The sequence below is a fragment of the Chiloscyllium punctatum genome, chromosome 6 (genome assembly GCF_047496795.1).
Source record: "Chiloscyllium punctatum isolate Juve2018m chromosome 6, sChiPun1.3, whole genome shotgun sequence".
Lineage (NCBI taxonomy): Eukaryota > Metazoa > Chordata > Chondrichthyes > Orectolobiformes > Hemiscylliidae > Chiloscyllium > Chiloscyllium punctatum.
In genome coordinates this window covers 15,041,909-15,067,400 of record NC_092744.1, presented here as the reverse complement: position 1 = coordinate 15,067,400, position 25,492 = coordinate 15,041,909, and the positions used below count along the sequence as shown (strand labels likewise).

Genomic DNA, 25,492 nt, shown 5'->3' with positions numbered 1-25,492 from the left:
CACCATTTAATACAGCCATGGTTCCCTCCAACTCTATTTTGATTTAGTCCCTACCCTCCCCTCCCCTTCACTGTTTTGATCACACAGCATCGCCCTGTGGTTTGAAGGGCAGTGCTTGTCACTGGCCACTCGGGTGTTTTCCTATTTTCCTGGTGGTGGCAATTGAATAAAGATTCGTGCACATTGTGTCTTTCACTGTGTTTCACACCTGCACACACACACACCATTGGTGCTGGGGAAAAATAAGCACTACCGCAGTTAGAAAAAAAAAAGAAAAAAAAAAACAGCCATGGTTGATTTGATTGTAAACTCAAATTCACACTGCTGCCAACCACCACAATCTTCACTCAAATATCTATCCATTACTGCCTTACTTGCATCAGCTTTGCAGGAAGAGAGTTTGAAAAACACACAACCCTCAAAAGAAAATTAGCTTCAGCCCTACTTTAAACTGGCAACCTCTAATTCCAAATTTCTATTACAAGGGGGAAAATCCTCTCCACAGCTACCCTATCAAGGCCCCTCTGGATCTTGCATACTTCTATCAAGTCACCTACAAATTCTACACTCAAAAAGGATGGTGCTGGAAAAGCACAGGTGGTCAGGCAGCATCCGAGGGGCAGGACAGTCGACATTTCGGGCATAACCCTTCATTATGTTTACGTCTGAAACATCGACTCTTCTGCCCCTCGGATGCTGCCTGACCAGCTGTGCTTTTCCAGCGCCACACTTTTTGACTCTAATGTCCAGCATCTGCAGTCCTCACTTTCTCCCAGTGGATACAAGCCTTGTCCGCCAAACCTTTGCTCATAAAACAAACCCATCCAGCGCAGACCCTAATCTGATCAACATTCTTGGAACTGCATCCACATATTTGCATTTTCTTTAAACAACATGATCAATGCTGTGCAGATTACTCCAGATGTGGTCTCACTAGTGCCCTGCAAAACAAAAGCATAATTTCATATTCAATTCCTCTCAATTATTGGCAACATTCCGTCAGCTTTCCAACTGTACCTGCATGCTAACCTATTCTGATACTTAAAAACTGCTACACCTGTATACCACCTTTTTGGAGATTTAAACCTGCAGCCCATCATCTCAGAGGGTGGGGAGGGTTACAAACTGAACCTTGAGCAAACCCAATATTGCCCATTGTTTGGAGAACTCACCACCAGCTGGTTTTCCAGCTCACTGACTGAGCTAAAACAAAATCCTGAAAATTTTAATATTCAACCACACATCAGACATTTCTGCTCCCTCTTTATTCTTCCCATTTTTCATTTTTGTTTCCACAAACAAAATAAAATAAACTTACTGCAGCGCAATCCATGCCACTTAAACCACACTTGCTTTAAACTGATTGAATAAGGCAAAGTACTTGACATTCTTTTCAATTGGAAAATGAGTTTAACTTGACCAGATTCAAATGCCGATGAAAGGCATTACCTTAGTTGTGACAAATGTCATGGATTGAGAGCATCGCTATTTTGTTTTATTCCACAGTGCTCATGTGGAATGACTTAAAACATCTTAAAACAAAATTAGCAAACAAACTGGGTAACAAAAACACAGGAACAAATAGGCGGATGGGGGTGGAACTGTAGAGACAGAGCTCATATTTATGGTGGCTGTCGGAATGGTGAGCAAGGGAGCACTGCAAAACATCTTTGGAAAAGGATTTCTGAGAATGGGGAGAAATCGGAAATCTGGGATACACAGCCACTGGGAGCTGTTGGACATGTCAAAGGAATCTATGTTGCAGAACTCAGAGTTAGCTGAATATCATACTGTTCACAAAAGGTCACAATTTTAGGCTAAGGAGGGAGGTATTAGATTTAAAATGGAGAGGAGGAAAAATTATTTCTCTTGTGAATCAGTGGAATTAATTACCCCAAAGTGCAGTGGATGCTCGAGTTATGGAGTAAATTTAAGAAGGAGGCGAAGGATTTTTCACGTGTAATGGGTTGATGGCTTACAGAGAGTGGACAGGATGTCGAGGCTGAAATGAAACCAGCCAAGATTGGAATAAATGGCAGAGCAGGCTTGAGGAGCTGAACTGTCTACTCCTGCTGGAGTTTTTATGGGCATCCTGAAACAAAAGCATCGGGGAAATATGCACTTTAAAATTTCAAATAAATACTTCCAACATGAGGGAATCCTTCAACTGATTGGAAAACCTCTATGTTAAAAGGAGTATGTGTCAAGAAATATTAACACAATAAATATTACAAAAATAATTCAATGGAGTTCCATTTGTGCACTAATAATATGATACTTAAAAGAAATATTTCACGAAGACAACCAGAGGAGCCCCCACAGCTCAACCTAAGAGGTTTTGCAGTAACTATATAATATTGCAGATACTGCAGGGAACAAACAAATGTAGTCACTCTGGGATAGGCACAGATTATACTGGGAACTTCAAAGTAAGCGAAGAATGATTAAAAATAAAAACTGGTTATGTCATGGCAAAAGAAAATCAAGTTTTAGAACCAGAATCATGGGATGTGGGCATTGCAGGATTGGACAGCGTTTATTGCCTGTCCCTAATTGCTTAGCAGTAGCCAGTGGGGAGCTACCTTCTTGAGTCCATGGGTTGTGAGGACACTCACAGTGCTATTACGAATGGAGTTCCACAGTTTCGACCCAGTGACACTGCAGGAAAGAATGGCAAGGTAAAAACAAATGACTGCAGATGCTGAAAACCAAATACTGGATTAGTGGTGCTGGAAGAGCACAGCAGTTCAGGCAGCATCCAAATGGCAGTCCAGCATGGCCTCAGCATGGACCTCCAGCCTTGAGATGATTCCAGAGCAGTCTCCCAGCCTCATGGTGAGAGCCAGTGCAAGGCCCAGCCCAGACTAGAGGCTAAGTGCCGACGTAGACTGGGTTGGAAGTATCGTTATTCTGTACTTTTTATTTCTTTATTTTTCTAATTTATTCCTATGATCTGTAATGCTGTATGTTTCACTTCTTTATTTTCCTAATTTGTTTTTCCCCTGATGTATTTGTATTTCAGAATCTGTACCTATGATGGCACCATCAGTTGCAACTTGTATAAACGCTTCACTGAACCTTATGAGTATATGTGACAATAAAGATAATTCAATCCAATTCAGTTCCAAGTTAGGATGTTGTGAGACTTGGACGGGAACCTGCAGTGGTTTGGGGTTCCCAAACAACTACAATCCTTATCATTTTCAGTGGTAGAGGTTGTGGGTTGGTAAGGTGCTATCAGATGAATCTTTTAGTGAGTGAGTTACTGCAGTGCAACTTGTAGATAGTACACAGAATTAGCAGTGTGCGCCAAGAAGGGAGTGAATACTGAAGATCATAGATGAGCTGCTTTGTCCTTAAATGAACATTGAGATGAGGATCGTGACAATCAAGTCAGAATTACTGAAATCAGAAGTACAGACATTTCAAAGATGCATATGCCGACATAATAAATATTAAGAACCATCTACCAAGTCCCATTCTAAAGCAAAAAAAGGTATATTTAAGATGTCGTAGAGTGGAACATGGCCGAGTATTGGAGAGAGGAGTTTCAGTGCACTGAAAGGAGTTTCCTTTCCCCCAGCTCTTCGAAGTTAAAGAAGAACATTTAGTAACTTGACTGGGTAGCTTTGTAATCTTTGATAGGAGTTTACAAATTAACATTTCTGGTTGGCTTCCAAATGGATTCAAAAAATTTGAACAGTGACAACTGAGGTGTGCAAGTTGCAATTGTGATTTTCATTTTCCACGCAGGTTGCACTTAATTACACGGATTACCAACTCTCTCTGTGGCATTAATAAAAGCGGCCAACCAATCAATGAAGGCCACCTCAGAACATACCCTTGGGGGGAGAACCCGTACTAAAGTGTAAAACACATGATTTCAGAAAATGTTCCTGACTGGGACAAAGCAGGGAGGTGGCTCTCAGCTGACCTAAACAAATAGGCTCAAAGGATCCAGGCCACGGTCCCAATTCAAAACATCGCATGTTCAAAAGAATTAAATTATTGTTGGTTACTTTAGTGTTTGAAGGGTTTGCTTGTCACTGCCAAGATTAAAAACATTACTCACTGCATAACTGTTAATGCCAGTAACATTTCCTATATTTTAACAAATAGCAAACCATCTGACTCATGAAGAAAACATTTTTTGGGGGGGGGAACAGTTAAAATCATTAGACTATTACTTTTCAACAGCCCCAATTCTTGGTCAACTATCTACTGTAAAGGCTATTTTTTTAGCTCTATTCCTTATTTTTCTACCTTCTACTTACACAATGTATATCTGTAATGTGCTGTAACCTTGTTCTGTATTTTCTCTTTTTTTGTACCTAGGTACTTTATACCCAAGATAGTGCCACGTGTTGGGACATTGTACATATACTCCTGTTTTTTTGTTACTTGAGTACGTGAGACAATAAAGCTAATTCTAATTAATTTCCCTTGATCCATTCACCTTCCACAAACCCATTCACATTGGTTGTTTCTTCAACCATTAAGGGTAGCTGCCTCAATTTTTGTTTTAAAAGCTTGTGAATGATTCATGTACTGCCTGCAAGGGTGAAGAAACCAGATTCAACAGTAACATTTGGGGAACTGGATAAAGATTTGAAACAAAACCTTTTATAGGGTGATGAAATTATTTATAGGGCTAAAAGGATAGCTGAAAGAAATGGCAGGGGAATAATGAGTCAATGATCCCCTTGTGCTGTGTCTTATAATCTGGGTGCAAACATTTGGCTTGGAATTTTCTTCTTGTGATTTTTAAAATTCAAATTTCTTGGACAGCACAGGCCAATTGATTTGTTAACTGCTTAACACTTGTTCACATTTCACATTCACATTTAATACCCAGAGTATGACAACGTGCACACAACTCAAAACCTTCAGACTTTTCTCCAAATTGAAATATAAAAATCAGTTCCACTTGCAATTAAAAAAAATGTAAAATTACGCAGAGACAAACCAATGCTCATTGCTTATGCTCCCTACAAACCTCCTCCAACTGATTTCATCTAGACACATCTCCACATCTTTCTAAAAATAAAAAAATAATAAAATGCTCATTGGAGAAACTCAGCAGCTCTGGTAGCCTCTGCAGAGAGAGAAACAGGATTAACCTGTCAGGGTCATGACCCTTCACTTTTCTGTTCCTCCCTATTGTCCTTTTACCACTTCCCCTTAAAATGCATCAATGCGATTTTCCTCAGAGTAGTCCTTGTGAGAACAAGAGCTTAAAAATGTGTTGCTGGAAAAGCACAGCAGGTCAGGCAGATTCAAAGGAGTAGGATAAAAAAAAGGCACCCCCGAATTTCATATTGGATTTATTTGAGACTACCTTATATGCAAGCTCCCAGTTGTGAATCCTGGTTGAAGGGATGCAATGGCCTAGTGGTATTATCGTTGGATTGTTAATCTAGGGATCCAGATAATGTTCCTGGAAGGCTGGTTTCAATCCTGCCATGGCAAATGGTGGATTTTGAATTCAATACAAAATCTGGAATTAACAGTCTAAATGATGACCATTGACGATGGTCAGAAAAACCCAACTGGCTCACTCATGACCTTTCAAGAGGGAAAATGTCATCCTTTCCTGGTCTGGCCTATATATCACTCCCGACCCATAGCAAAGTGGTCAACTCTTAACCTCTGAACAATTAGGGATTGGCAACAAATGCTGGCCTAGCCAGCAACCTCCTCATCCCATGAATGAATAAACATAAGTGCTGATAAAAGATTTGTATGAGGCATCCAAACCAGTCAGACTTGGCTCATCTAGACTAAAAATGTTGTTAACCTCTTTGCTCTACGGTTATTAAACAGGCAACATTCCTTTAAATGTAATAGTAATGAAACAGTTTGAACACACAACTTCCAGGTAGTTTCTCCTATAACACTGCAGTTGTGTTCCAGTGGACCCTCCCTTAACAGAAAAATCACAATAGAAATAGTGGGGCCTATGGGGAAAAAAAAAAGTGTAGTTAGGGGAAAACCAGAAAAGAAATATCACTCACGATCGCTCAAAAATACCCAAAAGTCTAACATAAAGAGTAGCACACCTTATGATTGAAACCAGCCTTCCAGGAACATTATCTGGATCCCTAGATTAACAGTCCAACGATAATACCACTAGGCCTTTGCATCCCTTCAACCAGGATTCACAACTGGGAGCTTGAATATAAGGTAATCTCAAATAAATTCAATATGAAATTTGTGGTAGCCTTTCTTTATATCATATTTATCATCAAAACAAAAGTAAATTTAACACAGTACTTTAAAAAAATTAAGAAAGCCGCTCTCCGCCTGGTACCCCCTCACAGAAACCCGCTCTCTACATGGTACCCCCCCTCACAGAAAACCGCTCTCTACATGGTACCCCCCCTCACAGAAACCTGCTCTCTACATGGTACCCCCCCCCCCTCACAGAAAGCTGTTCTGTCAGCAGCTGGCATCGGCACATGTGCAGAACGGTGCAGACACTCCTGAGTGCACATCGGCACATGCGCAGAACAAAACATGTGAACCAATCCCACTGGAATCACACTATTGTGAACAGAGGGAAGTGTTCTTGAAAATATCATTCCTTAATTCTTTAGAGACCTTAGAGCCAAATCGCACTGCCGAAATGTGCGTTATCCTAGAACTACCTGTACTTGGTTTTCTGACCTAATTATGGATCTCTTACAGAACACACACTGGACTTTTAACACCATTTCCAACTAATTGGGTACAAAAAGCGATGGGGACCGTGCAGGAAGGTTGAGGTTGAGGTAACTGCAATCTTGTCGAGAGTAAAGCAAGCTCAAAAGGCCCAAATGGCCCACAGCACAGCAGCTCGAATTTCTTACATGATTCGATTCCCTACAGTGTGGAAACAGGCCCTTCGGCCCAACAAGTCCACACCAACCCTCCAAAGAGTAACCTACCCCTTCTAATGCACCTAACACTATGGGCAATTTAGCATGGTCAGTTCACCTGACCTGCACATCTTTGGGTATGTGGGAGGAAACTGAGCACCCGGAGAAAGTTCACGCAGACACGGGGACAATGTACAAACTCTACATAGACAGTCGCCTGAGGTCCCTGGTGCTGTGAGGCAACAGTGCTAACCACTGAGCCACCAAGCTGTACATGTGTTCCATTCTCACATTTGTTGCAGTGACACTGCTTTCAGAACTTAGTGGAAGAACTTCTGAAGCAGAAAGTAGAAAAAAAAGTGTTCAGTAAATAAAATGAGCAAAAGGACTGATGCAAGCTGATTTACAATATCAAACGCACACAGTCTTGCAAAGGTAGTTTAGTTTGCACATGTACAAAATGGGGTTAAATTACACGTTGGTGTGCCAGATGCAAGATAGATAACAGATGCAAGAGAAAATGGTGAATTGCCTTGCCAGGAAACAACATGCAAATAGGAACAGAGTTGTGAATCGGTCAGAGCTGGCACCAACAGAATGGTATACATCACAACCAAGGAGAGTTCTGCACTATAGCATATAACCCAGAAACCTCTGGGTTTTTTTAATATAACAAACAAGGCAGTTTTTTTAAATCATGGGGAGTTACTTGTCGTACATCTACTCCCCAGCTAATTGGGAGCATTTTCTTTCTCATTGCAAAAGGACAAAGACTGGAGGCAGAACACCCGCATAAACAAAACGTTATCACTAATTTGAAACAAATACACTCGAGGGAACTTCCCTAACTTGATCTCTCCAGTACATCTGTTCTTGTGGTTACTTATGAGCACAAAAGATATTTATGAGTTTTCAGAAAGGATTCACTGGAGGGATTGTGGGGCTGGGGGAGGGGTGGTGTGGGAGGAAAGAGGAGGATGGAGGAGGGGAGGAATGACGTATTGTAGGTTGCAACAGGAATAATAAAAGGTTGACACTTCAAAAAGTTATAGGAACTGTTAAGAAAACAAAAGGAGGACTAGAATTGGTAAAGCACTATTAATAAGCTCAAGGGCATTCCAAATACAGAGGTATTCCTTGCCATGCAGTTATTGTTGTTACATAGAAAATGATGGAATTATACACAGCAAGTTCCCACAAACAGCAATGTGACAGTGACCCAGATAATCATCTTTTCAAAACAAAAATTAAATGCTAGTTTTAGGAAACTTATTGGCCATGACTCAGGGAATTTGGGAAAACTGGCACTGAGGTAGTAGATGATTAACCATGATCTTACTGAATGCCTGAGCAGACTAGAGGAGTTGTAAGGTAAAAACAATGACTGCAGATGCTGGAAACCAGATTCTGGATTAGTGGTGCTGGAAGAGCACAGCATTTCAGGCAGCATCCAAGGAGCAGCGAAATCAGGAAGGGCTGATGAAGGGCTTTTGCCCGAAATGTCGATTTCGAATCTCCTTGGATGCTGCCTGAACTGCTGTGCTCTTCCAGCACCACTAATCCAGAATAGAGGAGTTGTAACCCTGCTAGCGTTTCTTATATTTCAAGTCACGTGGAAGAATTCCTCTTTTTTTTAATTTCAAAAATATACTTTATTCATAAATACTTTGATGATCGATACAACCGGACATGCCATACATATGTAAACATTCCATTTGTTTGCAAACCGAAAACAGAGAAATCATCCCTATTTACAGGTCTGTACAATTACATTTTTTACTGAGGCGTCAGCAGAGCCCAAATGACTGCGTGGGCCCCCTGTTCTTCTTTAGGCAGGCCGATCTTACACGGCGGTCTTTCCCCACCGCGCCTTGGCGGCAGCTGCCCCAAGCTTCAGCGCGTCCCTCAACACGTAGCCTTGGACCTTGGAATGTGCCAGTCTGCAACACTCAGTCGGGATCAACTCCTTCAGCTGGAAGATCAACAGGTTTCGGACCGCCCAGAGAGCGTCCTTCACCGAGTTGATGATCCTCCAGGCACAGTTGATGTTAGTCTCGGTGTGCGACCATAGAGCACGGAGCCCCGCGTCATGGCGCTGCTCGGGATGAACCTCGACAAACACCACTGCATTCCTCTCCAGACTTCTTCTGCGTAGGCACATTCCAGAAGGTGGTGTGTGACAGTCTCGTCCCCCCCGCAGCCGCTTCGAGGGCAGAGTGCGGTGCGGCTGAGAGTCCGGGCGTTCATAAAGGATCTCACAGGCAGAGCCCTTCTCACCACCAGCCAAGCCATGTCTTGGTGCTTGTTGGAAAGTTCTGGTGATGAGGCATTCTGCCAAATGGCTTTGACAGTCTGCTCAGGGAACCACTCGATAGGATCCGCCCTCTCCTTTTCCTGAAGGGTCTCAAGGACAGTACGTGCTGACCACTTCCTGACGGACTTGTGGTCAAAGGTGTTTTTCTTCATAAACTTCTCCACGAAGGATAGGTGATACGGAACGGATTCTGGATTAGTGGTCCTGGAAGAGCGCAGCAGTTCAGGCAGCATCCAAGGAGCTTCGAAATCTACGTTTCAGGCAAAAGCCCTTCATCAGGATTAAAGGCAGTGAGCCTGAAGCGTGGAGAGATAAGCTAGAGGAGGGTGGGGGTGGGGAGAAAGTAGCACAGAGTACAATGGGGGAGTGGGGGAGGGGATGAAGGTGATAGGTCAAGGAGGAGAGGGTGGAGTGGATAGGTGAAAAAGGAGATAGGCAGGTAGGACAAGTCCGGACAAGTCATGGGGACAGTGCTGAGCTGGAAGTTTGGAACTAGTGCGAGGTGGGGGAAAGGGGAAATGAGGAAACTGTTGAAGTCCACATTGATGCCCTGGGGTTGAAGTGTTCCGAGGCGGAAGATGAGGCACTCTTCCTCCATCCATGTACAGGGAGGCCTTAACCTGCAGGCCCCCGCTGCCAGGAATAGTCACCCCTCTCAGGCCCGCATCCTTCTTGACGGACTCAGCAAATGGCTCTATGCAGCACACAAACAAGGCAGGAGAGAGAGGGCAGCCCTGCCCGACTCCAGATCTGACTGGGAAGCTATCTGATTCCCACCCATTGATTGAGACTGCACTGACAATGTTGGTGTAGAGCAGTCTGATCCAATTGCAGATTCCCTCCCCAAAGCCCATTTTGGAGAGAACATCTCTCATATACCTGTGTGATATCCTGTCAAAGGCTTTCTCCTGGTCCAGGCTGATCAGGCAGATGTCCAACCCTCTGTCCTGCACGTAGGCGATCGTATCCCTGAGGAGTGCGAGACTCTCAGCAATCTTCCTGCCCGGTACAGCACAGGTTTGGTCGGGGTGAATCACCGACCCCAGAGCAGACCTGACCGGGTTGGAGATTACCTTTGACAGAATTTTGTAATCCGCATTCAACAGTGAGATTGGTCTCCAATTTTTGAGTTCCTCCCTCTCCCCCTTCCGCTTGTAGATGAGGGTGGTGATGCTTTTCCTCATGGATTCACTCATGGTACCTGCCCGAAGCATACTGACATACATCTCCAGCAGGCCCTCGCCGATCAAGTCCCACAGAGCGGAAAAGAGCTCAACCAGTAAGCCGTAGCTTCCGGGAGTTTTATTCTTTTTGAAGGACTCGAGGGCCTTGGTCAGCTCGTCCAGAGATAGCAGCTGGTCCAGCCTCTCCCGTGTTCTGTCGTCTGAGACCTCCGTGATAGAGGACAGGAACGACTGGGAGGCCGCACTGTTGGTCGGCTTTGCATCATACAGACGGGTATAGAAGGATTTACTGATCCTCCTGACGTCAGCCTGAGATGACGTTACCGAGCCATCTTCTTCCTTCAGGCTGCCGAGCACGGAGCTCTGTTGGTGCACCTTCTGGAAGAAGAAATGTGACCACGTCTCGTCCTGCTCCACGGAGCAGACCCTGGACCGGAAGATTATCTCTGAGGCCTCCGAGGCAAAGAGCGAGGCTTGCTGGCCCTTCACCTCCTTGAGGTCCTCCGTGACATCGACCCCCATCGTCTGCAGCAGGAGAAGGTTCTGCATTCTTTCCTGGAGCTGGGACAGTTTTCCCCGCCTCTCTCTCGCCTCCTGGACACCTTTGAGGATAAAGAACCTCTTGATGTTCCCTTTTACCGTTTCCCACCAGTCCGCTGGAGACTCAAAGAGGGGCTTCACGGTTCTCCAACCTGCGTAATCCCTCTTGAGCTCCTCAATGTTTCCCGGGGTCAACAGCTTAGTGTTCACTTTTCAAGTTCCCTTACCAGCCGCTGCTCGTCCTGTAGGTGACAGTCGGCCAGCAGGAGGCAGTGGTCAGCGAAGAACACCGGCTTGATGTTGGTGGATCTGGCCGAGAGCGTTCAGGACACAAACAGATAATCTATCCTTGAGTAGATAGACCTGTCTGCCCGTGACCAGGTGTATCTACACTGCGCTCCGTCTGCGGGTGTGCTGAAGACGTCGTGCAGCTTAGCATCTTTTACCGTGTCCATCAGGGCTCTGGACGTAGCGTAGGAAGAATTCCTCTCCTTTTACATTCGAGAGAGCAGACAGGTACTAGGCTCCACATCTCATCTGAAGGACTGCAGTACTCCATTGTTACCACATTACAGTGACAGCATGGATCATGCTCAGAGTGGAGCTTGAGCACACAGTCTTCCAATATAAACAGGGAGTGTGCGAAACAGTGAGTTACAGCTGGCACCATGTCGGGCAGTCTCTAACACAACCCAAGAGAATCTGAATTGATAATGGCCAATAATCCAGGTGCTTCATACCAGGACACTGAAGAATCTCAATCTCTGACAACAATTACATTCAGATCCATCAGGAACTGGACTAAACCAACGAATCAAAGTGGAAATCTGAATTGCTGGAGCCACCCTACAGACTGGTGGAAGAGAATGGGATTGCCTGCAATTTGTACGACTCTGACAACATATGAAAAGCAAAACACAGAGAATGTTGGAAAAACCCAGCAGGTCTGGCAGCATCTGCGTGGAAGGGAAAAGAGTTAACACTGAGTCCAGTATGACTCAGCTTTGAAGAAGTCACACTGAACTCGAGACATTAGCTCTGTTTTTCTCTCTCTTTCTCTCTCCACAAATGCGTCAGATTTGCAGAGTTGTTTCAGATTTGCAGCACCTACAGTGTTTTGCTTTTGTCACAAAGAGGTAACATTGAAAGGAAAACACTTTGAAAAATAAATTAATCATCTTAAGAAACACATTCGTAGTAAGCGTTTGTTGGTAAAAGACTAATGAAAGCAAACAATTTTGAGTTGCGGTGCATTATCTTTTAGTCAACATTCTTTTTAAAAAAATCATAGTTGAAGAGGAGGCTAATTGCCCATCATGGCTGTAATACCTCTGAAAAATCTAGTCAAATCAGTCCACTCCCCTGCACTTGTCAAACTTCGTAAAGGTTAGAAACACCAAAGCAACAATGTCCAAAAGGCGCATGAGAACGGAATCTGAAAAGCCACTCCAGATACAATGTGCTTTTAAACTCTAAATTTAGGGTGGCACTGTGGCTCAGTACTCACAGAACCAGGGACCTGGGTTCAAGTGCAACCTTGGGAGACAGTGTGCCTCTAGTTATACCCACCACCTGTATCCACTTGTCACTATCTCACCATTCTGTTACTCTTCCCACCTTCCCCTCTCCCACTTTATCTTCAACTCCCCTGACCCCCACATCTAGTGCTGAAGTAAGGTTAATATCAGAAATGTTGACTTTTCCCCCTCCTGATGCTGCCTGGCTTGCTGTGCTCTTCCAGCCTCCTACCTGTCTGGGGTAAGGATGTAGAGTCAGGGTAAGGATGTAGAGTCAGGGTAAGGATGTAGAGTCAGGGTAAGGATGTAGAGTCAGGGTAAGGATGTAGAGTCAGGGTAAGGATGTAGAGTCAGGGTAAGGATGTAGAGTCTGTGGGCTTATAGTGGATATTAGTCGCCAACTTCTCCCTAGAAATGGAAACACACTTTTCGAGGCAGGGAATGCAAGAGTTAGAGATCAACCAGGTGAAGGTGAGAGCAGAGTCAAAACTGAAAGTGAAACGGATAAACTTTTCCAATTCCAGAAGGTGGGGAAGCAGCACTGCCGAGATCATTCATAAACCTCAGACGGAGTTACAGGTGGCTCCTGAGCAGGGGTGGAACAAGGAACATTCCACATAACCCACAAAGAGACAGACAATACTGAGACCCATGCAGGTACCCATGGCCACACCTTTAACTCCTCTCACTTTCTACAGGTCAAAGTTGTTCAAAGTGAGAATGAGCTTGGCCAAGCACAGGAGGGTGGGAGGAGGATGGGGACCATTCAGGCCTTCCCCCCCAAGGAAGAAGCAGAGAAGCCAGAGATCATCCTGATGGGGGATGGACGTGCAAAAGGATTGCACGCCCATGGCGAAGAGAAGGTGGCTGGATACCATGAACTGACATAGCAGATGTAAGTGGGAAGGGACTGGACTCTAATCTTACCCCAACTCCCACACAGCAGGCCTTGTCATTACAGGGGTAGTTAACAGAAGCTACTCAATGTCAGCCACTAATGGTTCCCACTAGCAGCTGTTGACCCCCCCAGGCAGACTTTCACCCATTCCGTTGCCTGACAAGCTGCTGTTCTCTCTCTCTCTCTCTCTCTCTCTCTCTCTCTCCACCCAACATGTACTCCTCCAACCTCCTCACAGCTCCCCTTTTGCTATATAACAATCTTTTCCTTGCCACGATCAGTTCTGAAGGAGGGTCACCTGACCCGAAACATTAACTCTGCTTTCTCTCCACAGATGCTGACAGACCTGCTTAGTTTCTCTTCGATTCTGAACTTTATGTCTATTCAGGTTGGCAGATGTTGAGCAGCTCAGACTCGTGTTTAGTCATGTTAACACATCCACTAATGCTGACTTGCCTGTGAAGTGCTTCCAACACTTTCTGCTTTTGATTCCCCCCTCCCCTCCAGTCTTTGGAATAACATTGATAATTGTGCACAGGCTGGTGTCAACAGGCTTCATCCCACTAGAACCAGGATGTGAGAAATCGTGATCCTAAAGATTCTGAAAGATAGTAAACAAGGTAGTCTTACATGTCATCACGGCTGGGCAGACGTTCCAATGGTGAAAAGCCACTGAATATGCTATATTCAGTGGCCATATGCATTAGTCTTATTCACTTCTCACCGAGTTCTTGCTAACTTATATTGGTTTCCAGTCTGGTAATGCTTACATTTTAAAATCTCTTCAAATCCTGCCCATCCAGAACACAAATCTGTGCTACTCTAATCTGGTCTCTTAGGTATTCCGTGATTCAACATCAATGGACATTCCTAAAATTATCAAAGCCCTAACCTCTGGAATTCACTCAAACTCTCCATCCCTCTACTATTCTCTCTTCTTTTAAGATAACGTTATGTCTTCGGCCAGGCGAGGCCCATTCATTTTTGTGATGAAATGTTCCATTTGCATCCAACTTAGTAAGCCAACAATCTATAGCCAGAAACATTTATGGAACAGACAGTTCCAGAAGTGGCTGAGTTCTAACAATTCAAGGATTAGTGGTGCTGGAAGAGCACAGCAGTTCAGGCAGCATCCAAGGAGCTTCAAAATCGACGTTTCAGGCAAAAGCCCTTAATCAGGATTCAATTCTGCCCAGGAATAAGGGAGGGGTTTGTAACAAAGTTTTCAATTGGTCACTCAGGACAGTTATTTCAAATCCGGTTATGGGACGTGGGTGTCACTAGCTAACCAGCATTCATTGTCCGTCCCTAATTTCCCAGAGGACAGTTAAGAGTCAACCGCATTGCTGTGGATCTGGAGTCACATGTAGTCCAGTCCAGGTAAGGATTTCAGTTCCTTCCCTGAAAGAGTATTAGTGAACCAGATGCTATTGGACAGAAAATCGACAGTGGTTATATTTGATTAGTTTTTAATTCCAGATTTTTTTTTATTGAATCCAAATTTCACCATCTGCTCCAGTAGGATTTGAACATGTGCCCAAAACATGAGCTTGGTTTTAAGCATTGTGAGAATCATCAAATCCAGACAGTGCAGAAGCATCCATGTAACCCTGCATTTCCCATAGCTAACCCATGGGGCAATTTCCTATGGCCAATCCACGATCTTTGGACTGTGGAAGGAAACCAAAGCACCCAAAGGAAGCCCATACAGACACAGGGAGCATGTGCAAACTCCAGTCACCCGAGGATGGAATCAAACCCAGTCCTTGGCGCTGTGAGGCAGCAGTGCTAACCATTGAGCCACTGCGCAGCCCAGCGTTACTTGTCCAGTGACTTTACCACTAAACCATCATCACCTTCACATTCTGTCCTCCATAAACTTGGGTCATCCAAAACTCTTTGAATCTGCAGCAAGTCACTGAAGAGGAGTTCAAGGCTAACAAGCAGTCGACACCTTTAGCGAGTGATCGTGTGAAGCAGAATCATCACGAATGCTGCAGTTCACCATAATATTGGAAAGGCAGCTTCCTACACAGATTCTGCACAGGGGCACTGACTGAGAAATCAAGAACAGCTGGATGGCAGTTTGCTGTGAAAACCCATAAAGGAATTCAATGAATTAGCAGACAGCCAATTGTTGGAGTCACGTTTCAGAGGTCATTCTGAGGAGGTGAGAAAATAAAATGGTTGCTGTGTGTTGGATGAAGCTGTGAATGTGTGTATCATTAATATTTCAGTATAGATGCGATGGTGGAAGCTGATAAGCGCACAAGCAGTTCTTGCTAAATGCAATTGAGCGGGATCAGAGGTCGAGGGAAAAACCTAAGTTTTAACTTGGTGAAGCTAGTTGGTGGTGAAGAGCTAGAGTTAAGCTTGTGAATGGATACTGGAATGTAGTTTCAGCATTCAGGGATGGTGTAGACACATGAACCAAGAATGATCAACCAGGAGAGGAGAATATCAACAACAAACAGAAGCAGGTCATTTGGTCCTTCAAGTCTGACCCCCCCCCCCCCCCCCCACCCCCTCCCCCTTCAATAACATCATTGGTTAATCTGAACAGTCACGGAGACAGTCCATTCTGGCACAGCTAGAGAGTGGTCAGATTGGAAAAAGAGAAAAATAATTACTTGTGAAGTTTAACTAGAATAATGTCTATGAAGAGTTGCTGCCAAATCCATCGGATCTATCTCGACCATATTTGCTATTTGATATGTACTTTAAGGTGTTCAATCAAAGTCTATTATCAAAATTCTAACACCCAGAATTAATAATAGAGTATGTACTGTACATCATTTTGCTGTTCTTTAACATTGTAGAGTTTGCGTCTGCTTGTTCAAAACCACGGAACACTGTTCTCTTATGCCCCTGGATCTCATATTTTGACTACTTTCAAAAGTAATATTTCTGGTCCCAAGCCAGATCATAACGTGAATTATGCACTTTGGTCTAGGATTGTAACATTCTTCATCAGGTTTGGTGATAAATTTTGTTTGATAACGCTGTTGTGAAGCACTTGGGCCAATCTACCACATTAGTGCTTTGAAAATCCATCTTATTATTGTTTAGCAAACATTGTTATTTGTAGCTTTCTGAGATACTGACACTAAACAGGCTAGGTTGCACAGAAGAGAGGCTCACTCTTGTTGAACATGAATAGGCTTATAGTATAGTGCTTAATAGCCAGTTATATTACATCTGGGTTACACCATTGTCTCTTGGGAGGTCTCAGGTCAGACTTGAATGCAAGTACATGTTGGTATTGAGCTATATGGAACTTGAATACTAGAGTAACCACCGAACTGGTAACAGACTGGTTAGCTTCACCAGGAACAGTCCTTTATATCCTGATAGGCAGAGCTGATATTATATCAGTTAACCCTTTCAGCTGCTAACAGCTTTCTATAATATCTTTAACTGCCATGTGTCACACAGAGACAAAGCCCCGAACTGTAATATTCTCCTTTACATGCAAGTGATCATCGAATTAGTGACAGAAAAAAAGAAATTTGCTTTTTCTTATTACCGAGGTTGGGATCTGTGGCCTGTCGCTTCTTAATCTTGGCTTCAGAAATAGCAGCATAATATGCACAGGTCATTTTTATCAGCCACGCTCCCCTCAACATTGGCACAGAATACTTGGCCAAGTAAGCAAACGCTTCTTCCTTCTTGCTAAGGATGGGGACCTATGCAGAATGAAATAAAAAAAATGCAGTTGGTCATAAGTCAATAATGCACAGAAATACTTGGGTCCATTCAGAAAAGGCAAAAAAAATGCAGCAAACCCCCTGCCCACACCTTGCACCTCGTCACTACCCTATCAGTAATCGTTGTTTTGAATGCTGTCCAGTTTGGGTCAGAGAAACAGAGGTCGTGATTTCAAAATAATATAGCCAGCTCACATTCATCAACGTTGGGCATTTGGACCAGTTATTAGAGACTGAGTTACACCTATGGTACTGTAACACAAGCATGAAATCAGGACAGTGAGGATAACTCAGGTAGAGAAAAAAAGGCAACAAAACAAAATAGAAATCCTGCTTTATATAAAAAACGACATAAATTTCTAAATTTGTAACCACAGGCCTGGATAGCTTGAAACAAAAACTAAATCCAAAATGGTATCTGAGAGTTAGAACTAGATGCCACGAATCCACCAACTTCTATCACTAAATTTAGTTTGCCAGCATACATGAGGCACAGTATAGTATTCTTGCATTTGAATAAAAAGATTCAGGTTCACGTCCCACCCGTCACAGAGGTGTGCCATAAGATGTCCGAATAGGATGAATGAAAATATTTGTGCCAGGTTTAATTTAAATAACATTTGACCTAGCGTATGTACACCATCACACCACACAAACACACGAGATAAATGCAGAGGTCAAACAATATTTTAGAATCATACCTTTTTGGCTAAAACCGTCAATGGTTTATTTCCTGCAAGATCGGTGAACCAGATGTGAATTGCACTTTGGGAGCGGGCAGTCACCAGCCAGTAGTTATCTTTGGCATTCACCTGAGGTTTCTTCTTCCCTGTGTCTTGAAAAGTGTTGAGTTTAAGTTTTTCTGCCAAGATGCTACTGAAATAGGCCCCTATCTGTTAAGATAAAACCATGACAAAGTTAGGATGGGGAAGACAGTGTAGGAGATTTTACATCATTACTTTGGACACTTTTTCACTTGGAAACACCTTTTCAGAAAAACAATTTATTCCACAACAGGAACAAACAGTAATGGAAGCACAGCTGCATTGGAAGTGACATGGAGTCCCAGTGTCCCATTAGCTCCAAGTAAGCATACATGCATAACTAGCAAGGATATAAAGAACAGAAAATAGTTCTACTTTTGGCCTCTGGTAAACATGCATCATTCAACCAACCGATTAACTGAACACTACCTCATTCATGTATTACAACGAGGTGAACTGTAGAAGGTTAACAGCTCCCCTCTTTTCAACCCTTCATGATCAGTCACACAAAAAAACCTTTTAAATACGTCTTTTTAATACATAGATACTACACTTCAAATAAACTTCATTAACCAGATAGCCATACAGTCATCAAGTCATACAGCATGGAAACAGACCTTTCTGTCTGAAGAGTCCACGCCAACCATGTTCCCAAACTAAACTCGTCCCATCTGCAATTGCATGGCCCATATCCCTCCAAACCTTTCCTATTCATGATTCGGAGATGCTGGTGTTGGACTGGGGTGTATAAAGTTAAAAATCACACAACACCAGGTTATAGTCGAACAAGTTTCATTGGAAGCACACTAGCTTTCGGAGCGACACTCCTTCATCAGAATCACCTGATGAAGGAGCGTCGCTCCAAAAGCTAGTGTGCTTCCAATTAAATCTGTTGGACTATAACCTGGTGTTGTGAGATTTTTAACTTTCCTATTCATGAACTTATCTTAATGTTGTTTAAACGGTGTAACGATACCCGCATCCACCACTTTCTCTGGCAGTTCATTCCACACACGAACCAATCTCCGTGTGAAACGGTTACCCCTCATATCCCTTTTACATCTTTCTCCTCACCTTAAAAATATGCTCCCTAGTTTTGAACTCACCATCCTAGGCAAAAGACCCTTGCGATTCACATTGTCTATGCCCCTCATGATTTTATAAATCTCAATAAGGTAACCCCTCAACCTCCCAGATCAATGAAGGAGAGCTAATTCCAATGTTCTCTTATATGAAGGGGTTTATTACATGCTATGAAATGAAATAACAGAATATATTATACACACATACTAGTTTGCAAAGAAGATGATGCAATGCAGACAAGGTAAAAGCAGAAGTCTTTGCAGATCTTAAGAATTCTTTGGCTGCCAGATGAAAACAGCAAAGTCCAAGATGTGTCAAAATCCTGAAACTCCCTTCCTTATAGCGTTGTGGGTGTTCCTACACCAAATGGACTGCAGTGGTTTAAGGTAGTAGCTCATTTCTATCTTCAAGTTCAACAAACGGTGGCACAGTGGTTAGCACTGCTGCCTCACAGCGCCTGAGACCTGGGTTCAATTCCCGCCTCAGGCGACTGACTGTGTGGAGTTTGCACGTTCTCCCCGTGTCTGCGTGGGTTTCCTCCGGGTGCTCCGGTTTCCTCCCACAGTCCAAAGATGTGCAGGCCAGGTGAATTGGCCATGCTAAATTGCCCATAGTGTTAGGTAAGGGGTAAATGTAGATGTAGGGGTATGGGTGGGTTGCGCTTCGGCGGGGCGGTGTGGACTTGTTGGGCCGAAGGGCCTGTTTCCACACTGTAAAGTAATCTAAAAAAAAAAAAAAAAATACAGCACCACCCACATCACAAGTGAATTTAAAACATAATTAATTATTTGTTAACTGGCTTTCTCTGTAATGATGCAGATGTCCTCAAATAGTTATTTCTCCAAGTAACTGTTCATTGGTTAGTTTCTGAGCTTGAGGCCAAACAGGGAGAGAGAGATGGGCTTCCAATATCCTTGCTGTTATCAGTTCATGTCACTCTCTTTGCCTGTTTTGTTGCTCAAAGCAAGCTACTGAAATACAGTTTGTATATTCAACGTCGAACACCATTATCTTTTGTTTACAGAAAAACTGAACACTAATGGGTAATCTTCAATTGTCAATGTGTGAAGTTATGATGCTAGTGAGAGTAAAACAAGAGATTTAAATTTCTCCACATCTTAGTGAGCTGCAGTGCCTTTTTGGGTATATGAATTGGAGGGATATGGGCCGGGTGCTGGCAACTAGATTGGGTTGGGATATCTGGGCGACATGGACGGGTTGGACCGAAGGGTCTGTTTCCATGCTGTACATCTCTATGACTCTCTCTTTCACACTCCCGGAGAGTTACCTCGATTGGTCAGGTGATCACCGTAATAATTTTTAAACAATACTTTAAAAGCATTCTTTTTAAAACCATTTTCAGCCCATGGTTTTAAAGACAAATGATGAATGTTAAATATTGATCATCCATTTTGTGACAAAATGATTACATGTTTATGAGGTTGTGCAATAAACAAGACTGTATGGCCTGCACAACAGCCATTACACATCAAAATAGGTAATCACATGAACTGTGTGTAAAACAGTTATGAGACACAATTATAAATACACAGCTCACACTGCAATACCAAGTGGGTTTCCAAAATGGAGTTACAATGAGATGGAGGAGGTACAGTTAGTAAGTTTGTAGATGACACCAAAATTGGAGGTGTAGTGGACAGTGAAGGTGGTTACCTCAGAGTACAATGGGATCTTGTTCAGATGGGCTGAGGAGTAGCAGATGGAGTTTAATTTGGGTAAGTGGGGCATTTTGGAAAGGCAAATCAGAACAGGACTGAATGGTAAGGTCCTGGGGAATGTTGCTGAACAAAGAGACCTTGGAGTGCAGGTTCATAGGTCCTTGAAAGTGGAGTTAATATAGATAGGAGAATGAGGAAGCAGTTTGGTATGCTTTCCTTTATTGGACAGACAATTGAGTGTAGGAGTTGGGAGGTCATGTTGCAGCTGTACAGGACATCAGTTAGGCCACTTTTGGAATATTGCATGCAATTCTGGTCTCCCTCCTATCAGAAGGACATTGTGAAATTTGAAAGGGTTCAGAAAGGTTTATAAGGATGTTGCCAGGATTGGATGATTTGAGCTACAGGGAGAAGCTGAACAGGCTGGAGCTGTTTTCCCTGGAGCGTCAGAGGCTGAGGGGTGACCTTATCGAGGTTTATAAAATCATGGGTAGCATGGATAGGATAAGCAAACAAGGTCTTTTCCCTGGGACAGGGGAGTCCAGAACTGGAGAGCATAGGTCTAGGCCGAGAGGGGAAAAATTTAAAAAGGGACCCGAGGGGCAACTTTTTCCACACAGAGGATGCTGCATGTACAGAATGAGCTGTCAGAGGAAGTGGTGGAAGTTGGTACAAGTACAGCATTTCAAAGGCATCTGGGATGGGTATATGAATAGGAAGGGTTGAGAGGGATTTGGGCCAAGTGCTGACAAATGGGACTAAATTAGGTTAGGATATCTGGTCGGCGTGGACGAGTTAGACCGAAGGATCTGTTTCTGTGCTGTACATCTCTATGACTATGACTTGTGGCCAGTGTCTGTCCATTCCATCTCCATCTTAAACTCCTGTATCACACACACCCTTGATTATAAGGGGTCCCAGGGTTTTTTTTAAAAAGAAAGGAAGGAAGGAATAAGACATTCAACTCTTCTCTAAACTGCAGAGAAGATGGCCTAGGTAGACTTAACTGAGCAACCTTTCAACAATAGGTATGAGGAGCAGAAAAGTTTGCCACTCAACTAACCATAGATCTCACCCCAGTTAAAAGTTTCAAATTTCACCATCGATAAAATGTTTGTTTGAAGTGCTTGGCAGGTGGAAAGGCCTTTCAGGTCAAGTACACTAAACTTAAGTTCACTTAAAACATATGACAATGTTATGATCTATTGATTAGCAAGGCATTTCTATTAACTGAGACAATACAACTTGTATATTCATCTCACCAGGGATGTGCTCATTATGGTCACTCTTCATCCATAGTGAATGGTGCAGACATAGTGAACGGTGGGACCCTCTTTAATTGTGATACAAAATATACACAAGCTGGATCCTGTGTCCTGTCAGCCATGGTTCACATGGTTGAACTTTTTCCACCAAGCTAATAAATTGTGGGTTAAGCCCAACTCCAGAATCTAAGCACAAAAATCCCATCTCATGCAGTACAGAGGAAGTGCTGCACTGAAGGTGGTGTTATTTTACCCAGGCTCCATCTCCCCTTGCCTGAATACAAACAATTCCACAGCACTAGTTTAAAAAAATAGATTGAGAGAATTCTCCAATGGTGCCATGATCCATACTTAACCTTCAACCAACATTGCAAAATTACAGCACCTGATTGGTAACTCATTGCTTTAGCACTGGACATAACTTTCCATCATGCATTGCGGAGGGGGGGGGGCAGCAAAATCTCAGTGCATGCTATTGTATTTTTGGATTGGTAAGGTGGGAGAAAATGAAGCTTTGTATTACATGAAATCATGCCACCAGTATTCAACAATCACCAAAATATTCATATCACTGAAATACAAGTTAGACAAGATCCAATGAGTAGCCCTCCAAAGAATGGCTGGCTCATCTATCTTTTTTTGGGAAGATATTGGAATTATGGCAAGGTCAGAGAACTCTGTACTCATCTGAATCCATTTTAATCATTTACCTACAGAATATGGACTGCAGTGATTAAAGGAGACAGCTTCTCAATGGCAAGCCATAAAGATTGGAGTTAGGTCCTTTGCTTTTTGTCATTTATATAAATGATTTGGATGTGAATGTAGGATGTATGATCAGTAAGTTTGCAGATGACACCAAAAATAGGTGGTGGAGTGGACAACAAAGAAGGTTACCCGGAGTACAATGTGACCTTGATCAGATCGACCAATAGGCTGAGGAGTGTCAGATGAAGGGTCATTTAGATAAATGCGAGGTGCTAAATTTTAGTAGGGCCAATCAGGCAAGATTTATACTCTTAATGGTAAGGTCCTGGGAAGTGTTGCTGAACAAAGAGACTTTGGAGTTCAGGTTCATAGCTCCTTCAAAGTGGAGTCGCAGGTAGATAGGATAGTGAAGGTGGCATTTGGTTTGTTTGCCTTTACTGGTCTGTGCATCAAATATAGGAGTTGGGAGGTGTACAGGATATTGGTTAGGCCACTTTTGGAATATTACATTTAATTCTGGTCTCCCTGCCATAGGAAGGATGTTGTGAAACTTGAAAGGGTTCAGAAAAGATGTACAAGGATGATGCCAGGGTTGGAGGGTTTGAGCTATAGAGAGAGGCTGAATAGGCTGGGGCTGTTTCTCCTGGAGTGTCAGAGACTGAGTGGTAACCTTATAGAAGTTGAAAAAAAATCATGAGGGGCATAGTTCAGGTAAATAGACAAAGGTCTTTTTCCCCCATGGTGGGGGGAGTCCAAAACTAGACAGCATAGGTTTAAGGTGAGAAGAAAAAAAAAGGACCTAAGGGGGCAACCTTTTCACAGAGGATGGGAATTGGAATTTGCTGCCAGAGGAAATGGAGGAGGCTGGTACAATTACAACACTTAAAAGGCATCTGGATGGGTACATGAATAGAAAGGATTGAGAGAGATATGGGCCAAATTCTGGCAAATGGGACTAGATTAATTTTGCATATCTGGTCAGCATAGACGAGTTGGACCAAAGATTCTATTTCTATGCCGTACAACTTCGAATGGTTAATAAATGTTGATCAAGCCACATCCACTAATTTTTTTTTTTAATTCCTACTAAGTAAGCATGTGGCTCCCAGGTCAAATGTCTCATCGAGACCATGACCATTGGTTAGATATGCAAATCAATGGCAGATGGAATTTAACCCAGATAAAACAGGAGGTGACTTTCTGGAAGGCATAACGAGACAATGGAGTACCCAATGAATGAGAGAACACAAGGAAGCTCAGGGGAAAAGAGGCATCTTGGGGAGCTTGTCAACAGATCTCCTAAAGGTGATAGGTCACATCAACAGGATAGTTAAGATGGTATACAGAATTCTTGCTTTCATCATTCAAGACATAGATTATAAGAGCAGGGAGGATATGTTGGAGCTGTACAGAACTTTGGTTAGGCCACAACTGGAGTTGTCCGCGCAGTTCACTATGAGAACGATGTGATTGCACAGGGAGCTCAGAGGAGATTCACGAAGATGTTGCCTGGGATGGATCATTTCAGAAGAAAAGCTGAATAAGCTCAGGACTTTTCTCTTTGGAGCAGAAAATGTTGAGGAGGAACTTGATAGAGGTTCATAAGACAAAATTAGAAGGGGCATGGACAGGATGGATAGAAAGCAGCTGTACCCCTTAGTCAAAGGACAGGTATGAGGACAATATAACTTTTAATGAGGACTCGTCTGCTGAGGTGGTATGTGCTGAGGCTAGAAACAGGAGAGGTGAGGTCACACTGCTGGAAGTTTTTTTTTTAAAATAGGCCTCCACAAAGTTCCAGGGATGTAGAGGAGAGGATAGGCAAAACAATTCTGGGCAGGAGGTGATAGGAAGACTGTGGTCATTATGGGGGACTTTAACTTCCCCAATATGTACTAGAGTTATAACATTTCCAGTCAACTGGATGGATCAGCTTTTGTCCAATGTTTGCAGAACAGTATGTCAAAGGGCCGGCAAGATGGGAGGCCACACTGGATCTGGTACTTGTTAATGAACCAGGCCAGGTGTTTGATTTAGTCGTAGGTGAGTCCTTTGGAGAGAGATAGATATGTCCCTGTCAGACAGGCAAGTGGTGAGAAGGTAAGGGAACCACGATTTACTAAGGAAGTTGTATCTCTTGTTAAGCGGAAGAGGGAGGCTTGTGTGACGTTGAGACGAGATGGTTCAGGTGAGGTGATGGAGAGTTACAGATTAGCTCAGAAGGATTTAAAGAGAGAGTTAAGAAAAGCAAGGAGGGGACATGAGCAGTCTTTAGCAGTTAGAATAAAAGGAGAACCCTAAAGCTTTCTATAGGTATGTGTGGAATAAAAGGATGATGAGGGTAGGAATATGGTCAAAGACAGAAGTGGTAAGTTGTGTGTGGATCCTGTGGAGATTGGAGAGGTGACAAACGAATACTACTCATGTTTTCACTCAAGAAAAAGGAGAATATTGTCGAGGACAAGATTGAGATATTGGCTATTAGATTTGAAAGGATTGAAGTTAGTAAGGACATGGTGTTATCAATTCTAGAAAGTGTGAAAGTAGATAGGTCTCCTGGGCTGGATGGGATTTATCCGAGGATTCTCTGGGAAGCTAGGGAGGAGATGGCTGAGCCTTTGGCCTCTATCTTTGAGTCATCATTGTCGACAGGTTTAGTACCAGAGGACTGGAGGATTGCAAATGTTGTGCCCTTGTTCAAGAAAGGCATCAGAGATGACCCAGGTAATTACAGACCAATAAGCCTTACATCTGCTGTAGGAAAGGTTTTGGAAAAGATAAGCTAGGATTTATCATCTAGCAAGCAACAATTTGATTTCAGATAGTCAATATGATTTCGTCAAGGGACAGGTCATGTCTCACAAACCTCATTGAGTTTTTTGAGAAGTTGACCAAGCATGTGGATGAGGGTAGGGCAGTTGACATGGTGTACATGACTTCAGCAAAGCCTTTGGGAAAGGTTCCACTTGGTAGGCT

The 25,492-nt window shown here is 43.2% G+C and overlaps 1 protein-coding gene across 4 annotated transcripts in view; it reads right to left on the bottom strand.

Annotated features, from left to right (window-relative positions):
- LOC140478741 (mediator of RNA polymerase II transcription subunit 12-like protein) overlaps positions 1–25,492 on the bottom strand; it is a 609,926-nt gene that overhangs the window by 527,796 nt on the left and 56,638 nt on the right. For all 4 annotated transcript variants that reach the window (XM_072572053.1, XM_072572054.1, XM_072572055.1 and 1 more), the window contains exons 4-5: positions 17,719–17,910; positions 16,837–16,996 (exon numbers count right to left, since the gene is read on the bottom strand). In XM_072572053.1, the coding sequence (XP_072428154.1) occupies positions 16,837–16,996; positions 17,719–17,910 (352 nt within the window). The remainder of the gene's footprint in view (positions 1–16,836; positions 16,997–17,718; positions 17,911–25,492) is intronic.